Below are 26390 nucleotides of genomic sequence, written 5' to 3'. Positions count from 1 at the left end.
AGAGGGATTTAAATTTTTCTGTGTGAATAAGTGACTCCTTGACCCGTGAGAAGATCCATAGTGATCAATTTATAGATTGTATCAAGTTTCAGGAATTTTGGTTTTGCTGGCAAGGCAATTGAATCTGCTGGGTTACCATGGGTACTCAACTTATAATTCTAACTAGAAGACTTAATAAGATTTAATGGGAAATAGAAAACAATGATTTAGTTTATATGGCCCAGTGTCTACCTCAAGGCAATACTTAAAAAGTTTTCACTTAATGCAGAAAGGAACAAATGAGATGAAGGAATCAGTAATTCTTAACCAGGGATGGGTGTTGAATCAGAATTGCCTCTCTTACTTTCACCTGGGCTCTGTCTGTATCACCACCTCACCTTAGAGATTCCAATTTACCCTTTTTCAAGTGTCATGACCCCCCTCTCCCCATTCCCACTGTCAGTTTTGAAAATCCTTGCAAAGGGGGTGATATTCTTCTCATGTGCTTTCTAGAGAGTGAAAGTGTTGGGAGCCAGTTACACAGATTCTGAAAGCACCCAGCCTGGTGTCTGACAAGAAATGCTGATTAAATTTTAATCAGACTGCTGAAGACAGATGTGCAAATAATGCTAAATATATAGTTAAAAAATTCTTCCCAACATTTTAATTGTTTTGATTTTCATCAGATACCCAATTTCCCTCCTCAGTTGCTCAAAAAGGAAAAATCCTCACAGGTATTTTAACCGGGGGAGATTTCTAAATGCTCCAGGCTCGATGTACACCAGGTTTTTGGTGTTCTGGATCAGTCTGTAAAGAGAGAAGGAGCAATTTAAGAAATGTGTATTGTTTGGAATGTACAAGACCATCGTTACCAGAGGATGCTGGCTGAAAATGGCATCAACAAAAATCAAGAGACTTCATATGCTGGAGGGGAGCTCCTAGGAGCCTGGGGATAAAAACTGCATGGTGAGAGCCAGTTGGCTCTTGCCAGGAAGCTCTGCTCTCAACCTCTTGCTGAGGAAGGTATAAACATCATAGCTGGGAGTCTGTTCCATCCCACTCGGTGAGGCAGCACCAACTTCCAGGACTCCCGGCTCTCACCACGGAGCCTACACACTGGGGGTGATGGGAGATTCTGCTCCCAGGTCGGATGAGCAAATTGGCTACTCTCCCTTATAGGCAAACTGGTCTTCTTCATACTCGGCTGGCAGCCACACTGACCAATGATCCAGACAGGCACTCAGTCTTTGGATCAATCCGGGGGCTTGGATTTGGGGGGATTTTATGCCCATTGTTATAGATAATTTGTTGTGTGACGATGCACAGCCTCCTAACTTCCCTGAGCTAGTGTGACCTTCTATAATTTTATAATAATAATATGCACTCGTCCTACCTCATAGGTTGGTATGTAGTGAGTAATAGAATAGGTAGAGATAATGTCAGAGGCAGGGCTCTGTATAGTATAAAAGTACAGCTATGACTCCACAGTGGTATGATTGCCCTTCTCCCTACTTCTCCAGGGACTATGACCCTTTGAGAAGTAGCCACAGTTGCCTGTCTACTTTGGATTCAGTAAAAGGCCAGCAAATGCCTTTGACTCTCTTACCCCATGCCACAACCACCTGAAGAAATGATAGTTACTCTTGTTCTATAGAGAAAATATAGTGTATTGGTAAGTTGGAGGGGCTCTGCAGTCAGTTTGGTTTTACTAATTGTATGACCTTGGATACATCATTTAAAGCTCTGTTTCTTCATAGGGTAGTTTTTGAGAAGTAAATGTGTGTTTCTGGCTCACAGTAAGGCTTCAACCAGTGTTAACAATTATTATAGTTGATGAAACCAGGATGTTAAATAATTTGTCTCTAGTCACACAGCTGAGAAGTAGCCCCACTTGGAAGTGAACTCAATTTTTTGGACTCTGAGTCTAGTGTTTTTTCCCCCTTACTATAGTTACCCACCATTTGTGCCTATTTCCATCTTTTATGTTCTTTTGATTCTTTAGAGGTGAGTGATGTTTTGTTGTAATTATTTTTACAACAACTTAGTCAAGCAATCATGGGCCATATAAGGCATTATGTAGGTAGGTGGAAGGAACTTTTAAAGATCTTTTGGGGTCTGACCTTAAACTACTCAATCCATACATTCCCTCACTCAACAAACATTTATTAAGCACCTACATGTGCCAGGCGTTGTTCTAGGTACTGGGGTTACAGCTGTGAACAAAGAGAGCCTGTATGGAGCTAACATCCTAGTGTCAGGGCCTTCCTTTGGAAAAGTCCATAAACTTCCCTTAGAGCATTTTATTTTTCTTCCTGTTGCATCATGAGCACTGTATCTTAAGCTGTTCTGGTGGTTCTCAGTATAAGCTGTGCTTCATCATCACTTGGGCAGATTTCTAGGTCTGGGATAGTACTGTCATCTGTAATGGTGATGACCTCCTCTCCCCTCCACTCCCCACCCCCCAATTCTACTTCATAGCCAAGTCCAGACTATAAATCTGCATTTGAATACCCATTATTTTGGATTTCCCCATAATCAGTTGGTGAGGTAGTCTCACCTCCCTGAGTGTACTGTCATCTTCTGGGGAAGATTTATATTTTACCTCCTCTGTATTCCAGTAGCACTTGACCCTTGGTTGGACATGTGGCGGGTACTCACATACTTACCAATCAGCTATTCTCTTTAGATAATTGCTAATTGGACCATTCATAGGGAGGCCTTGTGGTGTGGTGGGAAATGCACAGCTTTGAAGAAAAGAGAGGCGGGGGTGGAAACTCAGCCCTGCCATTGTCTACGGTGCCACACTGGTCCAGTTACTGACTTCTCTGAGCCTCCCTTCCTTCCCTTGGACAAAAGGGAGAACTACTCCACTTTGCAGGGAAGCTGTGAGGATTAACACAACCTCGAGGAAATAAATGCCAGATACAAGTGCTCAGAAAATGTTTGTTGCTAATATCCTTCCCTTTCCCTTAACTTTCAAAACTCCCATGCAGGTGACATTTTTAGAAGCTCAGGTTTGAACCAAATAAGGCAGCAGTAAGAAGACTGGTTTGGGAGTCACACGACCCAATTCCTAGCCTCAGCTCTAGCACTGACTTGCTGTGTGTCATCACGCAAGTCAGTTAACCTCTTTGGGTCAGAGGTTCATCATCTGAAAACTGAATCAAGCCAGTCTTCACCCCTCTTTTTTGTATATTGGAGGAAAGTAATAATTCGGAAGGGACTGTTTTTAAGAATCAATTCTAAACCATCACAATAACAATGACAAACCACATACACATGTCCAGCACAGGGTTTTACATGGTAGATTTCCAAGAATCATTTACTAAATAAATGAACAGTCCTCAATGAACTAATTCATGATCTCTAAGCTCCCTTTCAAATTTCCCCACTATCCCAGGGACTTCATTCCCTCCCTTCCATAAGGTAAGAGCTACTTGGCAGGACTCCACAATGTCAATTTTAATTTCCAACTTTGTGTTGTGATGTTTCAGAGTTTATACAGCTCCCAGGGAGAAGAGGTTGTCACCATGGCAACCCTCAGGCCACTGCAGTGAGAGAAATTAGTGCCTGCCCAGACCTAGTAATTGCTGTAGTCTTTTCCTCTTGGATTCCTAGCAGTGGCTGCTTGAATACAAATACTGAGTGGGCTCCAGCCAGCAAGGGTAATAGTGTACAGCAATAAACTATCTGTTAGCTGATGCTTACATTTCAGACAAATTGAGGAGGTTGTCAAAGGCATTAGCTTCTACCTTTTCCAGAGAATCACTCTGAGAGATTTCTCTAGGGGAGAGAGAGAGAGAAAAAAAGAAGAAACATGAAAGAAATGACCATGCATGCATCATAATAAGCTGTGTGTGTGACCCAACAACTGGGGGCTCCAGTGTGTCCTTTTAAAAAAGAACAGGGATGTCTCACGTTGTCCTCACATCATAAAGTGCCACATCTCCCTTTAGGAGCATTGATGGGTGTCTATAACCCAGGTGCAGTTGAAATGCAGGTTTCAGTAACCCCTGTTTATGTGACAGGTTTTTTTCTTGTGACTCAGAGTCACAGATTGTTAGAAGTGGACAGGTCTTTTGAGAAAATCTAGTGAGATCAGCTTTGGAAATTGAGAGTCTCCAGAGGACAGTCAAAAAGTGCTTTTGGGAAGGCTCAGGACCAGGATCCAGATGTCTGAATTCCCAACTCCATCACCCTAGTGAGGTTTTAATGTGGGTTGCTTTCATTGTTTCATAATTCTTTCTCCTTTTCCCAAAATCCTGTTCTGAGGCAATTGCAAGGTGGTCAATTTCTGCACATAGTGTCCTTTTTGGGTTGTAACTGTCTATTTATTTGACCATTTTTCTCTTTTAGCAAGTTGAGGACAAGGAGTATATCCTGTTCACTTCTGAATCTGTGGTGACTTCATATTGCCTGGTGCATAGAGTATGAATGAATGAATGGATTAATGAATGGAGTTTTTTTTTTTTAAAGATTTTATGTATTTATTTATTTTAGAGAGAGAGAGAGAGAGAGAGTGAATGGGGGGAAGGGCAGAGGGAGACGCAGAGAATCCCAAGCAGACTCCATGCCAAGCGTAGAGCCCGACTCAAGGCTTGATCTCACGACCCCGAGATCTCAACCTGAGCTGAAACCAAGAGTCGGATGCCCAACCATCTGAGCCACCCAGGCATCCGTGAATGGATTTTTTAAAAAGACACAAACATAAAGGAACCAGCTTTGTCATATACCATCCCAGGCACGCAAATAATGTCAATGTTACCTTAAAATCCCAACATAAGCTACCATTTGCTACCAGCTGAGAAAAAAGTCTCAAATTCACAAACTGTACATTTGAGTGTTTCTAAGGTTAACATTCACTGAAGCCTTCAGACTTGAGAGCTTTAGCCCACAGAAAGGCTGAGCCTAAGGCAGTTAATGTCTTTTATGAACAACACAGTAATGGATTGTTCCTGGACTGATTCATTTTATTCATACCTAATGGTTTGTTTCTTTAGCTGTGGCTACTTTTCTCATGAGGAAGTGTAATGCATTAAAAGTTATCAAAACTCAACATTTAAACTTGAGAGAAGAATAAGGGTTAGATTCAAGGAAACTGACATTTCTGTAATTCTTGGGGATTATTTTTAATATCCTCATTGCTTGCTAATACCCTAAAGAATAGTCAGAGGCTCCCCAAGGAGCTAGGATTGATGATGCAGCATCTTTAAAGATGTAAATTGGCTTCAAAAGCCCCATGGATTGTTAAGATCAGAGATGCTTTCTAGGAACTAAATGACCTTTGAGGTCCTTTCACACAGACTAACATTAAGGAGGATGCTGGAATACTGGGCTCCTGAGAAAGTTCTCTCTCATGTATGGTGTCTTATGCCCTGGAGGCTGAGACCCAGGGAGAACGGATTGAAGTTACATCTGACACAAATGTGAGATCACGCTGTATTATCGGGTTGCTTTGCACTTTTGATAAAGGCCTTTTATCAATACAGCTATAAATACTGTGTGTCATACACTTATTATATTTTAGATATAAAGATTATCTTCTGATGCACAATAAACCTCCAACACATTTTCTTCTGTGTGGGTGTTATCTAAAAATGTGACACAAGGGAATAACTGCTCTAGCAGAAGGAGAATTTTTGTGATTGGAATCTATTTTCTTTTCTATTTGAGAAGTTTATCATCACTTATCAAAATGCATTCAGTTCACTGAAGCAAGGTTAATTATCCAGAATTTAATGACTCTTGAAAATCATACTTTTCTTCAAAGGTCCCTAGATATTATTTGTATTATAAAGATAAAAATACTGGGGTTTCTTTAACACAGTTTCTCTCCTAGAAACATTATCCCTTTTCAACTATGTTTTCCCTTACAAAAATTTTATTATTCCAATTATGAATGTCTTTGGGCATGCAGTATCTTACTTACATTTTTATGACCTCATTAAGTCCTCTGAAAGCTTGAGATGGGATTAGTTTGATAGGGAGATAGGTGAGTGACCTAGAAAAGAAGAGAGGAAAGCCAAGAGTTTAATATTTAAGACTGGGTACCTTTTAAGTTCATGAATAAAATGTGTGTGTGCACGCGCAAATGTGTGTGAATACAGAATTCCAATGACTGAATTCAGGTGGAGAATTCTAATTTACATCAATAACGAGATGGGCCATGACTCACACTTGGTCTTTATCAAAGAGTATGTTATTTTGTAAGTAAGATCCCAAACTTTGGGCTCAGACACACCTGGGTTCAAATCCCCACTCTCTCACTACTTGGTCAGGTGATCCTGAGGATGGTATGTAGGCCCTCTATTTCAGTTTCTTCATCTATAAAATTGGAATAATAATTCCTGCTTCACAGGGTTGTTATGATGACTAATCAATATAAGCCATGTAAAGAACAGGGCTTGGCACCAAGTCAATAGTTGATAAGTAGTTCTAGAGTGGCCGCATAGGCCTGGTTGGGAAGAGGGAAAAGAAACTGTCTTGGGTAAAGTGGGGAAGTGACTGGTGAAAATACAATTGGAAACCAGGCAGGCAGCAGAAGGGAAGATTCACTAGGAACATGTTCCTATTTTGAGATATACCATCTTCCCCAGACAGTTGATTTCAGTATCCTCCCAACCAGACCAGGTGGCTGCTATGATAGCTCAATTACATGGGCATCTCATGCCATTTTGGGGGAATATCTATAGAACATTTCCTTCAGGCACTCACCTATATTCAGAGGAACAATCTAAGTGTTCTTGAATTGAGATAAAAGTTATCCATTACGTAAAAGTTGAGAAAAGAGCAATTATTCAGCAATAGCAAAAGCAGAACAGGGTGATGTACACCTGCTAAAGGAAAATGGGCTTAAGATAACTCAGAAGAAAGCATCTGCAAAGCAGGAATGAATGTTCAACCAACATTTATCAAGCATCTACAATGGTTCAGGGTTTTGGACCAAATCCTGGCAGAGAGGAGGGGAGTGGATGAGGACATTTCAGGTGGGAAGTGAGTATCAGAAATTTGAGAGTAGAGGTGGGAGATGCTGTCTTGCTTTTCACGTGTCTACAAAGCAGACTGTCTTGGTTGCCAGGAAAGAACACCTTCGGCATCAGGAGTGTATTTGAATCAGGGAGATGTCTTACAGTCTCAGAAGGGACTTGCTACTGGTGTAAGGGGCTATGTGAGTTGTGCACTCCCACCTGTAACCTTATTTTATCCATTCAACGATGGTGTGAGGTGGGTATTTCCCTTTGATAGCAAAAGAACTAGATCACAAAGAGATTCAGTATCCTGAACAAAGTAACATGACCAAGCAGACTGAGCCCAAATAGTCTTTCGATGGTGTGATATTGGGCCAAAGTATGTGATTTCTAACCCAGTCTCTTTCTCCTCCCACCCCAAACTTTATTGAGGAATAATGACAAATATAATTGTGTATACTTATTTTTTAAAGATATTTATTTATTTATTTGTCAGAGAGAGAGAGAGAAAGAGAGAGTGTGCGCACATGCACAAGCAGGGGGAACGGCAGGCAGAGGGAGAAGCAGGCTCCCTGCTGAGCAGAGAGCCCGACGTGGGACTCGATCCCAGGACCCTGGGATCATGACCTGAGCCAAAGGCAGACGCTTAACCAACTGAGCCACCCAGGTGTCCCATAATTGTATATACTTAAAAGTGTATAGTGTGGTGATTTGATATACACATACATTGTGGAATCATTACAAAGATTAAGAAAATTAACACATCTGTCACCTCACATAGTTAACTCTTTTTTGGGGGAGGGTGAGAACATTTAAAATCTACTCTCATTGGATCATCAGAAGATAGTCTTATAACTCAAAGTTTGTGCCCTTTGATCTATAGCTCCTCAGATCCCCCTCCCCGCAGCCCCTGGCACCCATGATTCTCTTCTCTGTTTGTAGGAAATTGGCTGTTTGTTTGTTTTTTTTTTCTTTTAGATTCCACATGTAAGTGATACCATATAGTATTTGTCTTTTTCTGTCTGGCTTATTTCACTTGGCATAATGCCCTCCAGATGCATCTATGCTATCACAAATGGCAGGATTTCCTTCTTTTTTTATGGCTGAAAAATATTCCTCTGTGTGTGTGTGTATGTGTGTGTAATTACCACATTTTTAAAATCCATTCATCAATTGAAGAACCCTTCGGTTGTTTCTATATCTTGGCTGTTTTGAATACTACTGGAGTGAACATGGGTTGCAGATAGCTCTTAGAGATAGTGATTTCATTTCCTTCTGGTCTGTACAGGTAACCCACTCTCTGTCAGTGAGCAAGGTGGAGAGATAGGCACTGTAATCTTGTTTCTCTTGAGAAGAGAAATGCTGCACTCTCGTCATTTCTCCTGCAGAGCAGCTTACCAACAGTTCTTCTCTAGGGGCTACTGCAAAGAAATTTCATTTCAGAGAAATGCTTTTACTCAACAGTCTCTTAGAGATGGTACAACCTAGAGGAAGTAATCCAAACTTGGTCCTCTGATTTTATTCCTGAAGACAGTCCCACCAAACGCATTGTTCAATACCCAAACTTATTTAACAGGGCATCCAAGAAGAACAGGGACAGTGGGGGGAGAAATCTTCTTATGATGGCACATTTGCTTCCTATATTTCTTCTGGAATCATGTCCGCTTGGCTTACTGATTAAAAACAGTTTTATTGCTCTCTGTACTGCCAAGTCAATCAATTTCCAGAAGAGAAAGCTGTATTCTACTGTACCCCATGCAACATCAATAAAACGGACAGCCAAATTCTGATTCCAGAATCTTTATTGCTGGGGATAATGCAGTACAGAACATATTTTGGAGAGTGTTTACATAAAAGCTTAAAACGAACCCTTCAGAGCTGTTTATTCATGCAAATGGAACCCAGAAACTGCAGCCTCTCAGCAAGCAGCCTCCTCCTCCAAAAGCGAGCATAGTGTGGCTCCCAGGAGAGCAGTTTGGCTCAGGTTTGACCAGGGAGGTTGCCTGAGCTTTTGATTGATGTAGGGATGAGGGATGAGGAGCAAAGGTTGGACACAAGTGAGAGAAGCTGTAGATCATGCCCTGGCTGTCCCCAGGGACTACAGAACAGCCCTAGTACAAGATGAAATTTTGCAGCTGAGGTTGATGCTGCAGATCAGGAAAGGCAGGAGTAATGAGAATAAAAATAAAGTTCTTACCATAAAGGAGCCACTGAGCAAATAGCAGGTAGCTTTGTGGATGTGGCTGGGGCAAGGACGAGGCCTGGGGGCCAGAGAATGGGGAGACAGGTGGGTGAGGCAGGTGTACCAAGCTTTTGCCACTAGATGTACTCTCATGAAGTGAGGCGCAGAATGTGGTTCTATGAATCCAAAGCTGTTTTTCCCACTGACTTATATTTTTATTTTAGAGATGTCATGTCTTCTATCCTGATTCATCTTCAATTGGCAGCAGTTTCTAAGCAGATTTGCCAATAACCATTTGAACGTACTCCCTTTGAAGGTGCTCCCTACTCTGATGGGTGCTTTTATGAGGCCAGACATTTTTAGCAATGTGAACAACTGTCTCCAAATCCACCCTGCGATTCTACTCCTGTATACATCCCAGAGAAATTCTGACACGGTTACTTAAGGGAACCTGTGTAAGGATTTTCTTCAAGGCATTGTGGCAGCAGGGGGGTTGGATGCAAACTGAGTGTCCATTACTGAGTGGGAGATTGGTAGCGTGGACAGTACATACCTAACTAATAGGTCAGCAGCTAGAAGCAAGAGTCTAAAGGCACACACAGCAGCCTGTGTGGATCTTAGAGTCATGGTACCGAGAGCAACAAGTAAGAAATTGAAGATATAAAATCCTACTTGCAGAATTAAAATACATGCACACAAAACATTAAATATTTTAATGAAAACACCTAAGTACATATTAGGATGATTGCCTATGGCAAGTTGAAAGGAAGTGAGAGAAGGGGATAAAATGAATAACTAAAAGCAGAGCGACTTTGAATGGACCAGCGATGATGTTGGTTGCATGAAGAAGTGTGATCGACCTAGCCCTCTGTATCTGAGAGACAAAAAAGAAAAAGAAAGTTTTGTTTTGATGTATTGAGTCCTCCCCTGCTTTCCTTCCCTCCCTCCTTCCTTCTTTTCTGGTTTTGAAATTAGGCCTATGTGTATTCCAAGAATTGTGTGAACTTGAGGAACTGCTGTGGAAAAGCCTAGCAATATCATTTGCTACAAAGCAGCAGCCGAGGAGAACTGGGGACAAAAGATCAAGGGCAAGGACGGTTTAGCGGCTCCGCTGTCCAGGGTCAAAAAAGGAATGAAAGCTATGCATAAAGCAAAGACAAATAAAAGAGGGACAGAGCCTTTTCTGTCTCAGACGAGAGTGTGACAGTACCAAACCATGCAGCTCAGGCGGTGGTAAAGAGCCAGGCCACTGGGCAAACGTGAGGTTGAGCTTGCAGGGTGGAAAGTTCTCTCTGCCTCCTAAATAGCGAGATGGTTAAGGGCGTCCATGGCGGGGGATGCTCCAACTACTTATTTTTATTACATTTCACAGCTCTTTTCTTTTCTTTTCCTTTCCCCTCCCTTGCCCTCCCCCTTCTTTCTCTCTCTTCCTCCCTCCCTCCCTCCCTCCTCCTCCTTTTCTTTTTTCCTTTTCTCTTCTTCTCTTTTCTTTTCCTTTCCCCTCCCTCCCCCCTTTCTCTCTCTCCCTTCCTTCCTTCCTCCCTCCCTCCTTCCCTCCTCCTTTTCTTTTCTTTTCTCTTTTCTCTTTGAAAAGAAGAGACCTTTTCCCATATGACACTTTTTTTTTTTTTAAAGATTTTATTTTATTATTTGACAGAGAGAGAATGAGAGACAGCATGAGAGGGAGGAGGGTCAGAGGGAGAAGCAGACTCCCTGCTGAGCAGGGAGCCCAATGTGGGACTCGATCCCGGGACTCCAGGATCATGACCTGAGCCGAAGGCAGTCGCTTAACCAGCTGAGCCACCCAGGCGCCCGACACTTTGTTTTTAAATGAAGGGATGATATAACACGGATAACAGCTGGATGAGGGCCAAATCCCACTTTGCCCAAGTGCCTGTGCCGCAGATGTTGGAACAAAAACAGGATGACACAGTCTGCCTTATTTTCATCAAGTATGAAAACTCCATTTATTCATGAATCCTGTCTGCAAGTCCCCAGCCTTTCCAGTTATGGGCTAAAGTTGATGTAGAAGCATCCTTTACCCCTTTAGGATTGGAACTAAGCACTCACCCTAGTTCTGGGATCCTGTGAGTGGTCGTGACTCAGGTGGAGTCCTGTGTCTTTCTGCATTGTCTACACTAAGCCTAACAATACTTGGAGGGCAGGAGTACACCTGCAGTGTCTTGAATTACACTTGCCTCCCCTGACACCATGTTGGTGCTTGTTTTTGCCTTGAGTCCTCATCTTGTAGCCTGCCTGGTCTCCCCAGAGTCCACCGAGGAGTGGAGCCCCTTCCATCTTTCTCCTCAGTCACCAGATCCTGATCCCTATATCTCTGCTTCTTAAAAAACATTTCTGACCCGGAACAGTTCCTACTTGCTCTCTGGTTAGGTTCAACCTAGTATCTCTCACTGCTGGGTTCTGACTTTCAAACTGGGCCCCTGGCACAGATAGAGACTCTTTGCTTGGGCTACCCAGTTGGGTTAGCTCCTGTAGAGGATGCTGTGGTGGGCTGCCAAAATCCTCCTTCAGGACTGAGGCACTCATCCCCCCAGAGGCTGGGAGAGGGGGCAGCTGAAGCCCCTAAATAGTTGTTCTCCTGGAATTACCCTCAGCCTAAGATCACCACCTCATCCAAGATCACATCTTCTCTCCTGGGCAGCATGTATCCGATGACTGGTCAATGCAGGGTGAGGGCCTGGCCCCTTTGCCTCAAGGTGGGATAGTCAGAAGGGTGATCCCCCCTTCAGAGCTCCTTCCCATCCACTCTTTAACCTGGGCCCCAGACTCGCTCCCCTTCCTAGCCAACCCAATTGCCAAGCCACCAGTGTGTTTTGTGTCAGAACTCAGCACCAGGGGACAATTTACAGATAAGCAACTACCATTTACATAAACTCAGTCACCTTGAAAAGGATGATGCCACATTATCAGGTCCTCCTTAATTGTTCCTAATGTCTCCTGAATACTCAAGGGTGGGGCTTGAACCCCTCTTACTTTTTTCTTCGGAGTTTAAGAACACAGATAACCTTGGGAGGAGCCGGTTTGTCCAGCTCACTGGCTTGTTAACGAGCCCTCAAAATAATGTTAGCTGGAGAATTTCAGAGTCAGGAGGGCTGTCCCCCTCCCCCCTCTTAGTGAAATCCAGGATTTAAAATCCTTTCTCATAAAAACCTATCAATGGGATACATTTGCATTATCAAAGGGTTCTTTGTTCTGCAAAAGGATTCCATGGACGGTTCCTTTAAATAGCAAACTCCCTAGGTGAATGGAAAATACAGTTCCAATTGACACAATCTCTCCTTTTAAAGACAGGTATTGCATGAAGTCAATGACAACTGTAGGTTCCCCACATCCCCTTGGTCTTTAAGAGCTTGGATTGCATCAGGGTTTCCGGGGCAGGACCACCTACTGAAGTGCATGGGCTGAGCAGGGCCAGAGGAAGAGGAGAGCCAGGGAAAGAGTCCTGCACCAAACGGAGTCCCCAAAGACTGGGTGGAGTCCTACGTATCTTCTCAGAGCCTTTACCTGTCCTTCTGCCCAGCACAGCAGAAATGAAATATTTTTATTCACTTCCTTCTAATTATTTAGAAAAGCCATCTATATTATCGATTTAAGAAAGCTACAAACATCCATGCATCTTTCACAATTAGTTTATTGCTAGAGCTATACACCTGAATTTTTATTTATTTATTTAAAAGATTTTATTTATTTATTTGACAGAGAGAGAGAGGTCACAAGTAGGCAGACAGGCAGGCAGAGGGAGAGGGAGAAGCAGGCTCCCTGCTGAGCACAGAGCCCGATGTGGGGCTCCATCCAGGACCTAGGATCATGACCTGAGCCGAAGGCAGAGGCTTAACCATCTGAGCCACCCAGGCGTCCCCACCCTGAATTTTTAAATGCTACCAAATCAGAGGGAGGAAAAAAGACAGAAATCAGAGATGCTCAAAGCCTTTTTGCCTAACGAACTCATCAAAATGGGAGGGGAAAGCATTACCTTATTTAACAGAATGTTAATGTTTTTGTATTTATTACATAAGACCTTGATCTAAATTCAACAGAGACTTAAGAATGTCTGTGTTCTTTTCAAGGCTGCTCAGTAATTATAATAAACTTGCTTTCATCTTGGAATGAAATAAAAATGGCTTCCCCCTTTCCAAATGATTTTAAATCATTGCATTTTCAAATGCATTGATCTACTTGGCAACTTCATTACTGGGTATGTCTTCATTTGTTGGCCTCTTGTCTTCCGCATTTACCTACAGGGGGCTGAGATGTCAGTGTTACCTGAAATATGAAGTCAGTATAGATGGACACTCAATTTGTTAAGTTTTACATCTGAAAATTTGGAATGCGCCTTAAAAATACACCCAGGTGGTTTTGATTGACCACTCCTTTAAACACTTACTGTATTAGACTCAAGGAATCAGAGGAAAGGGCTGCTTGCAAGTGGTTTGGTCCAACCCCTCACTTTATAGACGAAGTATCTTCAGCTAGGAAAAGAGAAATGATTTCCCTGAAACCACGTGGCGATTCTGTGGCAGATCTGAACTAGAACATAGGTCATTTCGTTCCTGGTCCTTTGCTGTGCCCTTCACTAATCAAAGCACATCAGTGCTGTTCCTTTGGAGGTTTTGTTGATATACTTTGCTGCACAATCCTCTGGTTCTTGGGTGAAAACTTAGCCTTCTGACAGAACCGTCAGCTTCTGGAGGCCATGTGCTCACAGTCTTAAACTCCAAAGATGCTGCTCAAATTCCTGTTCCTCCATGAGCCTACCAGACTGGGTTGTCTCTCTTTCCCATATCCTCCTCAGCAAGAATGACTACTCAGTTTTTTCCCCGCTGTACTGTTATTTGAGAATTTACCAGTTACCCTGTATGACTGTTTCCTCTGTTCCACTACTGAGCGCCCATTCTCTGGTGGACCCTGCCTTCACAACTGTCTCTTGCTTCCAGCCCCTTTATTCCTTTCCCACTGCCAAATTTCTTGGGCATTCTTTTCTCCACCCCGAATAGTCCTTGACTTGGTTTCCCCTCACCCCACCCTGGGTTTCCCCTAACAGGTCTAGATTAATCTTCCTGATAACTCCCACCATGATACTATCATACTCAGTTATCTTCTGTACCTCCCCTTGGCCTGCCTACTATCTATGCATGTCTCAGCCTGCAGGCCCTCCAAATAAAGGCTCAAACCTCATTTGCTGGTCCTGTCACCCACTATTTCTCTCACATAACCCATACAATAAACTTTTGCTGCCCAATCAGGCAGCCACCAGCCACACATGGCCATTGAGCACTTGAAACATGGCTGGTCCGAATCGAGATGCACTGTAAAGTGTTCCATACATACCAGCTGTCAAAGACTCGGCAAGAAAAAAGGAATATAAAGTATCTCATGAATAACTTTTGTACTGATTACATATTGAAATGATAATATTTTGTACATGTGGATTAAATGAAACATTTCACTGAAATTGATTTCACCTTTTAAAAGCTTTTTAAATGTGGCTATTAGAAAATGAAGATCAAACACATGGTTGACGTTATATATGTATTTTTAAAGATTTTATTTATTTATTTGAGAGAGAGAGAGAATGAGAGAGAGAGAGAGAGCATGATGGGGGGAGGGTCTGAGGGAGAAGCAGACTCCCTGCTCAGCAGGGAGCCTGATGTGGGACTCGATCCTGGGACTCCAGGATCATGACCTGAGCCGAAGGCAGACGCTTAACCCACTGAGCCACCCAGGCGCCTGACGTTATATTTTTGCTGGACCGTGCCACCCTGGACAAATCAGCCTATTGTACTTCCTGAACTTGCCTCTCCCTTTTCTGCCTTCATTCACACGGTCTCCACCATCTGGCACATCCTCCCGTCTCTGCTGGTCAGCTCCTACCTTTGGTTAAAGATCTCTCTCTCAGGTGCTCTGTACTTTCCAGAATATGCCACCATCACCAACTGCATATGCTTTCTCTCTGGAAGCAGCATCGTGGGGCAGTGAAGACTACAGACTCTGGAGCCAGAACGCCTGCGTTCAAATCACAGCTTCATTCATAAAAGACTGATGATACTAACTACCCCAGCGATTTTTGAGATTAAATAAGGAAATGTTTATATAATACTAATACAGCATCTAACACAAGATAAGAGCACAGTAAGTACTTCTGACTCACAGCTGCTTACTGTGAAGGATTCAAGCTACCCCAGCTACTTCTAGTGTCAACTCTAACTTCCTTGTCAAGGGGGGGGGGCTTGGTGAGGGTGGGGGCTGATGGGTTCAGAACGTTGGGATGGACTCTTCTATTTGTCATGAGTCATGCTTTAATCTATAAAATATCTGTGACTTGTTCCTGACTCTTAACTTTCTACTGATTATAGATACGACAACCGAGAGGGAGGGTAAATACACCCACTTGGTACCTTTCTTTTGGGCTCAGTTATCTCTTACAGGTGTCACCTGATAGCCCTTTTAAGAAATGATAAAGAACAATTTTCCATTAAACATTACAATCCTAGAGAACCACTCTGCAGAGCTCTCATTTGCTCACCGACTTTAAAAAGTTCAGTCAGTTGGAACCCTCCCATGGGGAAGTGCAATTTGGGTGACTCTCCTCCAAGACAGACTTTCCAGAGCACCCAAGAAGCTGTGAGGAGCTTATGAATTATACCGTGAACCAAAATTTTCAAGAAGATCCACTGGATAATGGATTTTCCAAGTCATTTGTGCAACAACTAAATTAAAAATATAAAGCCTCTGAGGAATACAGTAACACATCTAAGCCCTCACTCAAAACCCATTTAAAGTTTTCTAAAGACACAAAGCAAAATAACCCAATCTTTACCCCCTAAACTGAATTCTTCTAGCAATAATATAACATGACAAGAATAACTCTGGTAAATAAAACTACATGTTGAATTCTCCTCAGGGAACATCTGCATCATCTATAATCATTTCTCAAAAGTATTTTTTAGAAGCGGAGAATATTATGTTGTCAGGACAGTGACACTGAAGATATGCTTCAGGAAACTCTTTCATTGCAAGCTCCAGTTCCAGACACTTACAAACCTTTTTTTTTTTTTAAGTGAGCCTGTAAAAGCTGGTTGCAACTGATATACTACATACTTTTAATTAATCTGAGGATGGATTTAAAGTGAGTGAAATGGGGCACCTGGGTGGCTCAATTGGTTAAGCGTCTTCCTTCGGCTCGGGTCAGGGTCCTGGGATCAAATCCTGCATCGGGCTCCCTGCTCAGTAGGGAGTCTGCTTCTCCCTCTGCCCTCACCCCGCTCATGTTCGCTCTCTCTCTCTCAAATAAATAAAATCTTAAAAAAAAAATGCCTGAAATTATTGGCATGTGTGCCTTCACTTTTCATTAACTCCTCAGCTCTGGTGGACACCAGTTTGTGTGGCTGTCTTGCTCAAAAATGCCCCTTCTTTAGAAGCATCTCATTGTGGGAGCATTTCATTGATTGTGAGCCTATGCTCTTGCCTTGGGGGTGGGGCCTGAGGCAGTCAGATTCTCTCTCTCTCTCTCTCTCTCTCTCTCTCTCTCGGGGATTTCAGACTTGTAGTAGAAAGGACTCTGTGGAGCTGACTCATTGTAAAGGTGGAATCCAGAGAAATGGGAACTGATCTCTTGCTGCGAAAATGCCAAATGCTTCCTGGATCTTGCCCACATCCTTCTACCTTCCTTCTTATTCGTCTATCAAGTTGACCTCTGATGATTAAATTTGTCAGAGTTGATTTCCGGTGCTTACAAATAAGAAAAGCCTTAACCAGAGCCCCGCCGACCTTTCCTGGGGGAAGTAATGCTCTGTTCCATTGAGGATCCATAGCGAGGGGTGTGGTAGTCAGTGAGAGAGCAGAAGGCTCTGAATAGTGATTCCCCGGTGGCCTCTCCAAGCTGGTGTCAGAGAGCAGGACTGAGCTTTTGGGAGGACCACACTGGTCTGGCTGCCCCCCGTAGAGAGGGAGGATCAGAGAACTACAACTCAAGCGATGCCTCCACTGAGGTTTCTTCATTACTCAGACTAGAAGGGCTGGCCCCCTTTTCTGAACTCCTACCAGACTGGGTTTATAACCTTCCCCACCTTCTGCATTTCTCTGCAGTCATCTCTCTCTCCTATGGCTGAAGACTAGAAGCTCTTGGAGGGCAGGGACAGTGTCTACAGATTCTGCACATTGTCCTGTATGCTTCAGTATGTAGTTCCCAGATGGTCTACAGGTCTGCCCTGAAGGTCTTCTGTGTGTCAGCCTGAGCCTTGGGATAGGGAATGGGGAAAAGTAAGGACCCAGAATAGATCAGATGCTCTAGCTGGATACACAGGATTAATCCAGTTGAACAATAGAAAACAGCCTCTAATCAGGTGTTAGGTGGCATGTTTGAAAGGCAGCTCAGCCTGGACTGAAAAGACTAGCATATCAGACTCCAGGCAATAATGAGCTCTGCTATTTTGAGATTCTAACTTATTCACCCTCCAGTTTGAGAAGACCTAGTGGGTCATTTTCCTCTAATTAACACCTCTCAGGAACAAAACTATTCCACCAGGCTTGCCCCTTGGATGAGAGGTATTTTCTGTTCAACCTCATACCCCAGCTGTGGGTTTGCAGTCTTCTCTGTACCATCAGATTGTTACAATCACACTTTGTAGTTATGTGAAACCTTTATTTCCCGGTACTTTTGGCTCTGCCAGCTTGGCTCGTTTATCTTCACTACAGTCAGCCCCCCTCAGGGGCAGGGACCATCCTGCCCCTTTTATAGACGGTACAGCGGTTTTATCACTGGCCCGAACCCATGGTGCAAGTTAGGGGAGGGAGACCTTGTGCTAGAACTCGGATCTGCCCAGTCTTTGTCCTGTTGATCAATTCAGATACTTGGAAGGCTGCCTTGGCCCCTACCTTGTCATACCAGAGCAGCCCTACTCCTGTGGGCTCAGAAATCTTGTCTGTTGCGGCTCCTTAAGTAGAATTAGGAACCCAGGGGTCACCTCATTTCATCAGAGCCAAGGACAAATGTCACAGCAGCGGGGGGTGGGGGGAACCAAAAAAACCTCTTCATTCTGAAAGTTGAGTTTTACTTATAAATTGGGCTTTTCTGAATTTGGCTCAGGTGGCATTAAAGAGCTGTGGCTCAGGACCACACAGTGCACAGCTGTGAGTGGTTTGCTGACTGGGAGGGGATGTCCTCTCCCTGTGAGGCAGAAGCTGGGAGGAAATGAAGCCCATGGAGAGAAGCTGTTAGAAGCTGCCCACCAATTCAGAGAGCCCACCTGCCTGGTGGGTGAGGTGGGATTATTTTAATTCTCCTCTTAAAAAAAGAGCTGGTGAGAAATTTGCTAAAATCTGCATTAAATATGATTTTTCGCACACCAAGGGAAGCTCCCAGAACAGAATACATATGCTTCTGTGGAGCCAGCCCCCTTGGGTCTGGAAGTGAGCAGCAGGGTCTCTCTCCACCACCATGACTCACCTGACTTTAAAGTTCCATATGTAAGATTATAGTTACACACTGCCAAGACACCATCTGGTGCAGCCACTCTGATAGATTACATTTTGGAAGAAAGGCTTTTGTGTCTCATTTCAAGACGTGAAAAGAAGCCAAACTGAGAGGCTTGGGAAGAAGATAGAGGGGGGTAAAGGAGAAGAACTCGAGCCCTGAATTAATCTGACTTACTGCTTTTGAAATAAAAAAGAACAAGGCAGGAAAAAACCCCAAGGACTTGTTGCTCTCCAAGGGGGGAGCTGGGTCCTATGCCAAAGGAATTGGTGTGTGAACCTTTTTGGCTCTACACTTCCACTGAGATTTTGGGAACTCTGTTGCTTGCCTTTTTAGTGTTCTGCTAGGGGCCATCATTCACTGTCCCCAAAAGGATGATTTTTAAACTAATAAAATCTGGTCCTTGCAAAGCTTCCCCCATGGAGTCTGTTTATAGGCACAGCCAGGTTTAAGAATTGCCTTAAAGGTGTGGCTGGGAGACTTGAGTCAGAAGTTCAAGATCAACCTCTACCTTGGGCCTTTGCTTTCGTTGGGTGTGTGGGGGCGGTGGTGTTAGGAGCTGGGGCATGAGTTTTATGAATTCGGAGATTTTTTTTTTTTTTTCTGGGTCAGGCCCAGCTGCATGGAAGCTGAGGGCAGGGCCAAGCTGTTGTACTTGCAAGAACTTGGTAGGCTTCTCCATGTCTTGTAAACTCTTACCTTGCACCCTGGACTGGGAACCCATTGGTCTCAATCTGGGCTCCTAGGGGATTGTTTTGGTTGGTTTTAATGGATCCTGGGCTGAGGATTGATTTTTCTCTAATAAGTGAGTTAAAGTAAACAAATAACAAAAATCAAAGCAGTTTGGATGGGATATACTCATATAGTCTTGCTTCTTTGAAGCTGATACGTTTACTATGCCCGTTCAGAGGATATACTGGAGGTCTGTGAAATCTAGAACCTAGACGTTGACACAACACAAAGAACTCCCTCCATGACCCACAGCACCTCCTCATCTCCCTATCCTGTAGGATGGAGATTTTTAAAATGATGTTTAGGTGCAGTACATGATAACTAATATACATTTTTTTTTTTTGCATTGGTTCATTGTTCCTATTCAGCTGTTTACTCAGTTTGATAATCATAATAGTTCAATAACCACTTGAATGTGTGTTGAATGTGTGCTGAATGTGAATCATAATACCCATAAAATTCAGGGATTCCTAAGTGGAATAGGATCTCTTCAAGTGGTTGTGGTTCTTACTTTAGCACAGTGATTCAAAACCAAGGGTGGGGGTGGATCTTGCCCCCAATGGGGCATTGGGCAAATGTCTAGAGCCATTTTTGGTTGTCATAATTTGGGAGGGCAGTATGACTGGCATCTAGTAGGTGGAGGTCAGGGATGCTGCTAAACATCTTATATGTACAAAACAGCCCTCCACAATAAACAATTATTTGGCTCTAAATGTCAGTTGTGCTGAGGTTGAGAAACCCTGCTCTAGCAGAAGAGGCTTATTTTGTTTTTTCTTTTCCTTAATGAATTTTATTCTTTATTTTTTTTTTACTTTTAAATTTTTTAATTTTTTTTATTCTTATGTTAATCCCCATACATTACATCATTAATTTTAGATGAAGTGTTCCGTGATTCATTGTTTGTGCACAACACCCAGTGCTCCATGCAGAACGTGCCCTCCTCAATACCCACCACCAGGCTAACCCATCCTCCCACCCCCCTCCCTCTAGAACCCCATTTGTTTTTCAGAGTCCACCGTCTCTCATGGTTCGTCTACCCCTCCGATTTCCCCCGCTTCACTCTTCCCCTCCCGCTACCCTCTTCTTCTTCTTTTTTTTTTTTTCTTAACATATACTGCATTATTTGTTTCAGAGGTACAGATCTGAGATTCAACAGTCTTGCACAATTCACAGCGCTTACCAGAGCACATACCCTCCCCAGTGTCTATCACCCAGTCACCCCATCCCTCCCACCCCACCCCCCACTCCAGCAACCCTCAGTTTGTTTCTTGTGATTAAGAATTCCTCATATCAGTGAGACCATATGATACATGTCTTTCTCTTTTTGACTTATTTCACTCAACATAATACCCTCCAGTTCCATCCACGTCATTGCAAACGGCAAGATCTCATTCCTTTTGATGGCTTCATAATATTCCATTGTATATATATATACCACATCTTAGAAGAGGCTTATTTTGAATAAATGGTTACATTATGGCAGGGTATGTGCAAAAATACAGGTAAGTACAGGGTATCAAAGGATGCCTGTATGGGAGGGAGGAGACATAGGAGAAAACTTCATGGGGAAGTGACTCCAAGTCATGATTTTTACTTAATGTCTTTATAATCAGTTGTCCAAGAATGACTCTGATTGAAAATTTATTAATTAAGAACTATATATTAGGATTTTAAAAAAATTTTGTTTTTGCACAACCCTCTGGGTAATGTAAGCAAATGTTTCTGACGATTTTATATTTTCCTTTAAAAAAATTCCCCTAAGAGCCTAGGAGAGACTTAAAAAGCTCAAATCCATTCAGCTTATTCTTTGCTTCTCAGCAAGGAATCTGAATCTACTCTAACCTGGTGTTCTTCCACTGGGACTCTTCTTCCTTTCTCTCTTTCAAGGTTCAGCCCCATAACCCTTTGCACGTGAAGTCTTCCCTTGGAGATTTCAGTCCATAGTAATTGCTTTGTTCTCTGAATTCCTAGACCCTTGTTGCCTCTCTCCTTGGCCACACCACTCTCTTGTGTGTGTTTCTATCTAGATTGTGGACTCCTCGAGGACTGGAACCATGCCCTTCACCTGTACATCCCTCTACAGCATTGAATGCTGTTCTGGACCTGATTTTCACAGAAGGTATGAGAAGGAGAAATACATTCAGGAAAGATGTCAGGAGACTAACATCTTCCTGTAACATTGGATTGATAGATACAGCACATTTTATCCTTCCAAAGACTTTGGATTGTGTCTTATAATAAAGTTTAAAGTTTAATCTCTGTTCAGTAGGCACGACATGCAAAAAATAAATTGCCATTATTATTATTAGCATTTTCTAACTAACAGATTTTTCAGAAGCTATTTCCATATCAAGAAGATCAACCTTTCTGTTGTCATAGAGACAAAGATCTTAATATAACCATGGCAAGGTGAAAAACATTTTTTTCCCCTCTCCTTCCAGTTGTCTGAAACTAATAAGAAAAGGAAAAGGAAATGTTTTAAATCAATTTTTTTCTTTTACTCCCCCCCATTAGAATGAATGAACATGTGGGAGGTTATTTTTTGTATCACATTTTAGATTTTAAATACCTAAGTTTTTAATAAAACATGGAAGAGGTAGAAAGATATAAATGATTGAACAGTGCCATTTTCAAAATTTGCAAACAGTAGGCTTGTCAATGACAAACAATCGTAATCCATATTCCTTTTTTCCCCCCTTTAAACCAAATAATGGACTTTAGATGGAAGTCTTACAAGGCAGACCTCCAAGGCCTGGAAGATTAAAATACAAGCTAGCACCTACTGAGAGGCAATGATGAATTCTAAAATGTTGTGCAATAATACTTGGCTCCTCCAACCCCCAGAAACAAGAGTGCTGCCCTTCTTTCTGCAGAGTCAGACCCTGTGCGTGACTTCGTAAGACTCTATCTCTCTTCTTCTGGTTGCCTTCTTTCATAATTTCAGCTTTTTTTTTGTGGCAACCCCCTGATAATTTGTTATTCATAACATTTTTTTCCTATCTTGTAATTAGTTTACCATTTCATTCATTCATCGTCAAGGAAAGAGGATTTCAGTATGAAGCTGTTCACTTTTCCTGTCTTCTGCCTCAATGCGAAGTTATACCTTTATCCATCCCCCCAGGACTCAGAAGCATCCTCTCTCAGATTAACCCTTCCCCTGTGATCTGAGATGATACTCTTCTCCCACTCTCACAGAGATCTTACTCCCTTAAATATATTCTCCCCCGGCCCTCCTATCTTCAGTCTGTCCTCCATGCATTCCTTCCCTTATTCCTCTTTGAAGACAAAAACGAACAAAACCTTTTCTCAATCCTGCATATTCTCCGTATGTATCAGAGTTTGGGCTTTTAATTTGATCATAGCTGCCTTTTGCAATAAATAGGTATTTTGTATGTGTGTGTGTGTTGGGGGGGGCATGAGGAAGGAAAGTATATGGCAAAGGAATTTGAAAGCATACTCTTGCTTTCCACAAGATTATATCCTTCATGGAGAGTAATATCTTGGTTCTCAAACTTTAGCATGCATCAGAACCACTTGGGGAGCTTGTTAAAACACCAGCTGTTGTACCACATCCTCAGAGTTTCTGATTCAGTAGATTGGGGGTGGGCTCAAGAGTGCACTTTTCTAACATTTCCCAGGTGATGTTAATGGTGCTGGTCTAGGACCACACTTTGAGTAACATTGCCTTAAAGTAACTACCCTTCTATCCCTTCTTATGTATTTCTCTTGGTATATGGATGGATGTTGAGGTCACTTTATCGTGCCCATAGGGTTCTCGCCTAAAGGAGGATTACTTGATGTTCAGGAAGCCTGACCTTGTGAGGGGCAGCATGCTTGCTGACCTAAGGTGTCTACATGTCTAGAAGATGCTCTTAGTGTGGATGTCAGGATAGTGTGTGCGTGTGCGTGTGTGCATGAATTTAGGAAAGGGTACTTTTCTTACAAAGACAAGCAAATATAAAAACACAATTAACAGTCTTTGCTACTCAATAGCAAAAGGGGACCTTGGTCAGGTTATTCCAATTCTTTGGACCTCAGTTTCTTGCAGTCTGTATGAAAGTACTGGGCGAGTGAGAAAGGCTGTTAGTGGTACAATCATTCATAAGAGCAAGACGGGAGGTTTGTCAGGGAAGGACAAGGGCTGGGACTTGGGAGGCAGCTTCCATGAATTTGTTGATTGATTGAAACCAATTGTCTCAGCATGGTCCTCACCTTCAGGGAATTGAGCTGACAAGATAATTAATGGAAACTAATTAATATAAACCCCTTAATCTTTAAACTGTATCCCTCAACTGCAAACATTGCCTGAAGGCCACTAACTTTCTTTCTTTCTTTCTTTTGAATCTCTCTCTCTTTAAGATTTTATATATTTGTCAGAGAGCGAGAATGAGAGATAGCGAGCACAAGCAGGGGGAGCAGCAGGCAGAGGGAGGGAGACCGGCTCCCCGCTGAACAAGGAGCCCGATGTGGGGCTCGATCCCAGGACGCTGGGATCATGACCTGAGCCGAAGGCAGATGCTTAACCGACTGAGCCACCCAGGCGCCCCGAGGGAGAGAGAGAATCTTAAGCAGGCTCCATACCCAGTACTGGAGGCCGATGTGGGGCTGGCTCTCTCAACCCTGAGATCATGACTTGAGCCAAAATCAAGAGTGGGATGCTTAACCGATTGAGCCACCCCGGTGCCCCATGATCATCGGCCACTAACTTTTTGAGGGGAGAGGCTCAGCTCCTCAGGAGGAAGGGGAACTCCCTTCATAAAGTGGACTCTTGACTGACTGCTGGGGCCCAAGGAGACATGGGGGATTGCCTCTTTCCTCCCCAAGAATGGAATTTCATCACTGCCAATGGTTAGAATATAACCACAGCCCCCACCAGCCTAGTGCCTTTTGGATACTTTTACAGTACTTTTCTTTCTTTTCTTTTAACAACTTTATTGAGATATAATTTATATGCTGTAATATTCACCCATTTAAAGTGTACAGAATGGTTTTTAGTATGTCTGTGGAGTTGTGCAATCATCACCACAATCTACTTTTAAGCAACTTTTGTTATCCCCAGAAGCCACAGCCATTAGCAGTCACTGGGCCTTCACCCCTACCCGGCAGCTACTAATCTGCTTTCTATCTGGACATTTCATGTAAATAGAATCATATAATGTGTGGTACCTTTTTCTTTTCTTTTTTTGTTAAAGATTTTATTTATTCATGAGAGATAGGGAAAGAGAGAGAGGGGGAGAGAGAGAGAGAGAGAGAGAGAGAGAGAGAGAGAGAGAGAGAACAAGCAGGGGGAGGGGCAGAGGGAGAGGGAGAACCAGACACCGCCCCCTTCCACATGGAGCCGGATGCAGGGCTTGATCCCAGGACCCTGAGATCATGACCTGAGCGGAAGGCAGACGTTGGACTGACTGAGCCACCCAGGCGCCCCACTGTGTGGTGCCTTTTTCTAAATCGCAGAGAAGAGACCAGGTTGACACTGATACACTTCCACCAAAGGCCCTTCGTCTCTCCACCCCATCACGTCAGTAAACAACTTCCTCCACCTGCTTGCTGATGTATGCACTTCTTTTAGTCACCTCTGTAAACGGGAGGCCTGGGTGGTGTGTGGGAGGTGTGACAGAAGGCACACCTTGATCAGACAACCGGATAGAACTTCAAGTGCGTCCGGGAAGGGGCAGAGCAGTGGCTCATAAGCTTACTAAGGTGCGCCTGGGCACTGGTTGGGAGAGGCGGCCAGCCAGCAATCCCGGTTGAGTGACTAGGTCACCCCTTGCCATAGGGCGCGCCAACCCATGCCTAGAGGAGCGCAGGGTGCCAGAGGCCACAGTAACCTTCACCGCGCTGGCTGGCGCAAGGGTCAAAGACGGAGACAGCTGCTGATTGAGAAGCATCACGCCCGCTCCCCTTCCAGCAGCAGCAGGGAGCAGGCCTTACCCCGTGGCTTGTGGGCAATTCCACGCCCCTTGCCACAGCCCCGACGGGGGAAATCGCGGGCCTGGGGTCGCCAGGGGCTGCAGGGTGCGCCCGCAGGCGGGGCCTCCACCCAAGGCGCGGCGCGGGATGGCAAAGACAGTCCCCAAGCTTTGCCTTCTCACCACTTTAAAAGGTGGTGGAATTTGATAGGGCGAAGCCGTCTTCTCCAAGCTTCCAGGTAAAGGGGGCCAAAGAGCAGGGAGACAAGGTGGCCCGGAGCGAGCGAGGGTGCCGGGGCGGGGCGCCGCGTACTCACAGTCGGGTGAGGCCGGCCCGCGGGCCGGGGCAGCGCAGGGCGCCGTCGGGCGGGCAGCGGCAGGGCTCCGGGCAGTGCGCCCCGGGAAGCGCCCGCGGCAGCAGCAGCAGCAGCGCCAGCAGCGGCCGCAGGGCCGGCACCCGCCGCCCCATGGCAGGCGAGCGTGAGCGCGGGCTCTGGCGGCCGCGCGGGTGCCCTGGCCAGCCCCGGAGTGCCGCCCGCGCCCCTCTCCCCGCCCCTTGGTCTGCCCACCCCCTCTCCCGCGCCCGCCCGCCGCCCTCGGCTGCTGAGACCGTTGTGCCCCGACCTGGGGTAGTGGCCAGCGACCCCCCCCCCTCCTTTCTGCGGCTTTCCCTGGCCTGCCCTCCAGTTATAGGAAGGGGAGTGTGGTTAATGGTGAATGCTTCGGGCGAGGGCTGGGGAGTTCTGAATTCTCACCCAGGCCCTGCTGCAACCGAGTGTGAAGTTGAGTGAGATTTGTCGCTTCCAGGAACGAGAATTCTCTTATTTCATCTGTGAGAGGAGCAGACGAATTACTCTACCCTGCGCCGATGCTTTTCCTCTCCTTGGTTCTCAGCCCTAAAACCTTTCTCCTTCTCCCCCACCAACTCCCTCCCCACAAGTAATCTCTGTTCTCTCAACTTCGCAAGTAATTTCTCTGTATTTTTCTTGGTAGTAACCACTTTTTTCCCTTATAGTATAGCTATTTGAGTCTGTTCTCTATCTCCACTATGGATTGTGACGTCCTGGAGAGCAAAATCCAGTTCAGATTTATTTTTCTATCCCCGGCTTCTACATGTTAAGTCTTTA

General features: G+C 44.1%; 1 protein-coding gene across 1 annotated transcript in view; it reads right to left on the bottom strand.

The window, feature by feature from the left end:
* LHCGR (luteinizing hormone/choriogonadotropin receptor) overlaps positions 1 to 25750 on the bottom strand; it is a 54673-nt gene extending 28923 nt beyond the window's left edge. The window contains exons 1-4 of the mRNA XM_064571778.1: positions 25581 to 25750; positions 5909 to 5980; positions 3688 to 3762; positions 712 to 786 (exon numbers count right to left, since the gene is read on the bottom strand). Coding sequence (XP_064427848.1) covers positions 712 to 786; positions 3688 to 3762; positions 5909 to 5980; positions 25581 to 25732 — 374 coding nt within the window. The 5' untranslated portion in view covers positions 25733 to 25750. The remainder of the gene's footprint in view (positions 1 to 711; positions 787 to 3687; positions 3763 to 5908; positions 5981 to 25580) is intronic.
* Positions 25751 to 26390: the final 640 nt, after the last annotated feature.

The sequence above is a fragment of the Mirounga angustirostris genome, unplaced genomic scaffold (assembly GCF_029215605.1).
Source record: "Mirounga angustirostris isolate CCGP_5_RB_7025 unplaced genomic scaffold, mMirAng1.0.hap1 SCAF_10, whole genome shotgun sequence".
Taxonomy (NCBI): Eukaryota; Metazoa; Chordata; class Mammalia; order Carnivora; family Phocidae; genus Mirounga; species Mirounga angustirostris.
This window is presented reverse-complemented; position numbering and strand designations above follow the sequence as displayed.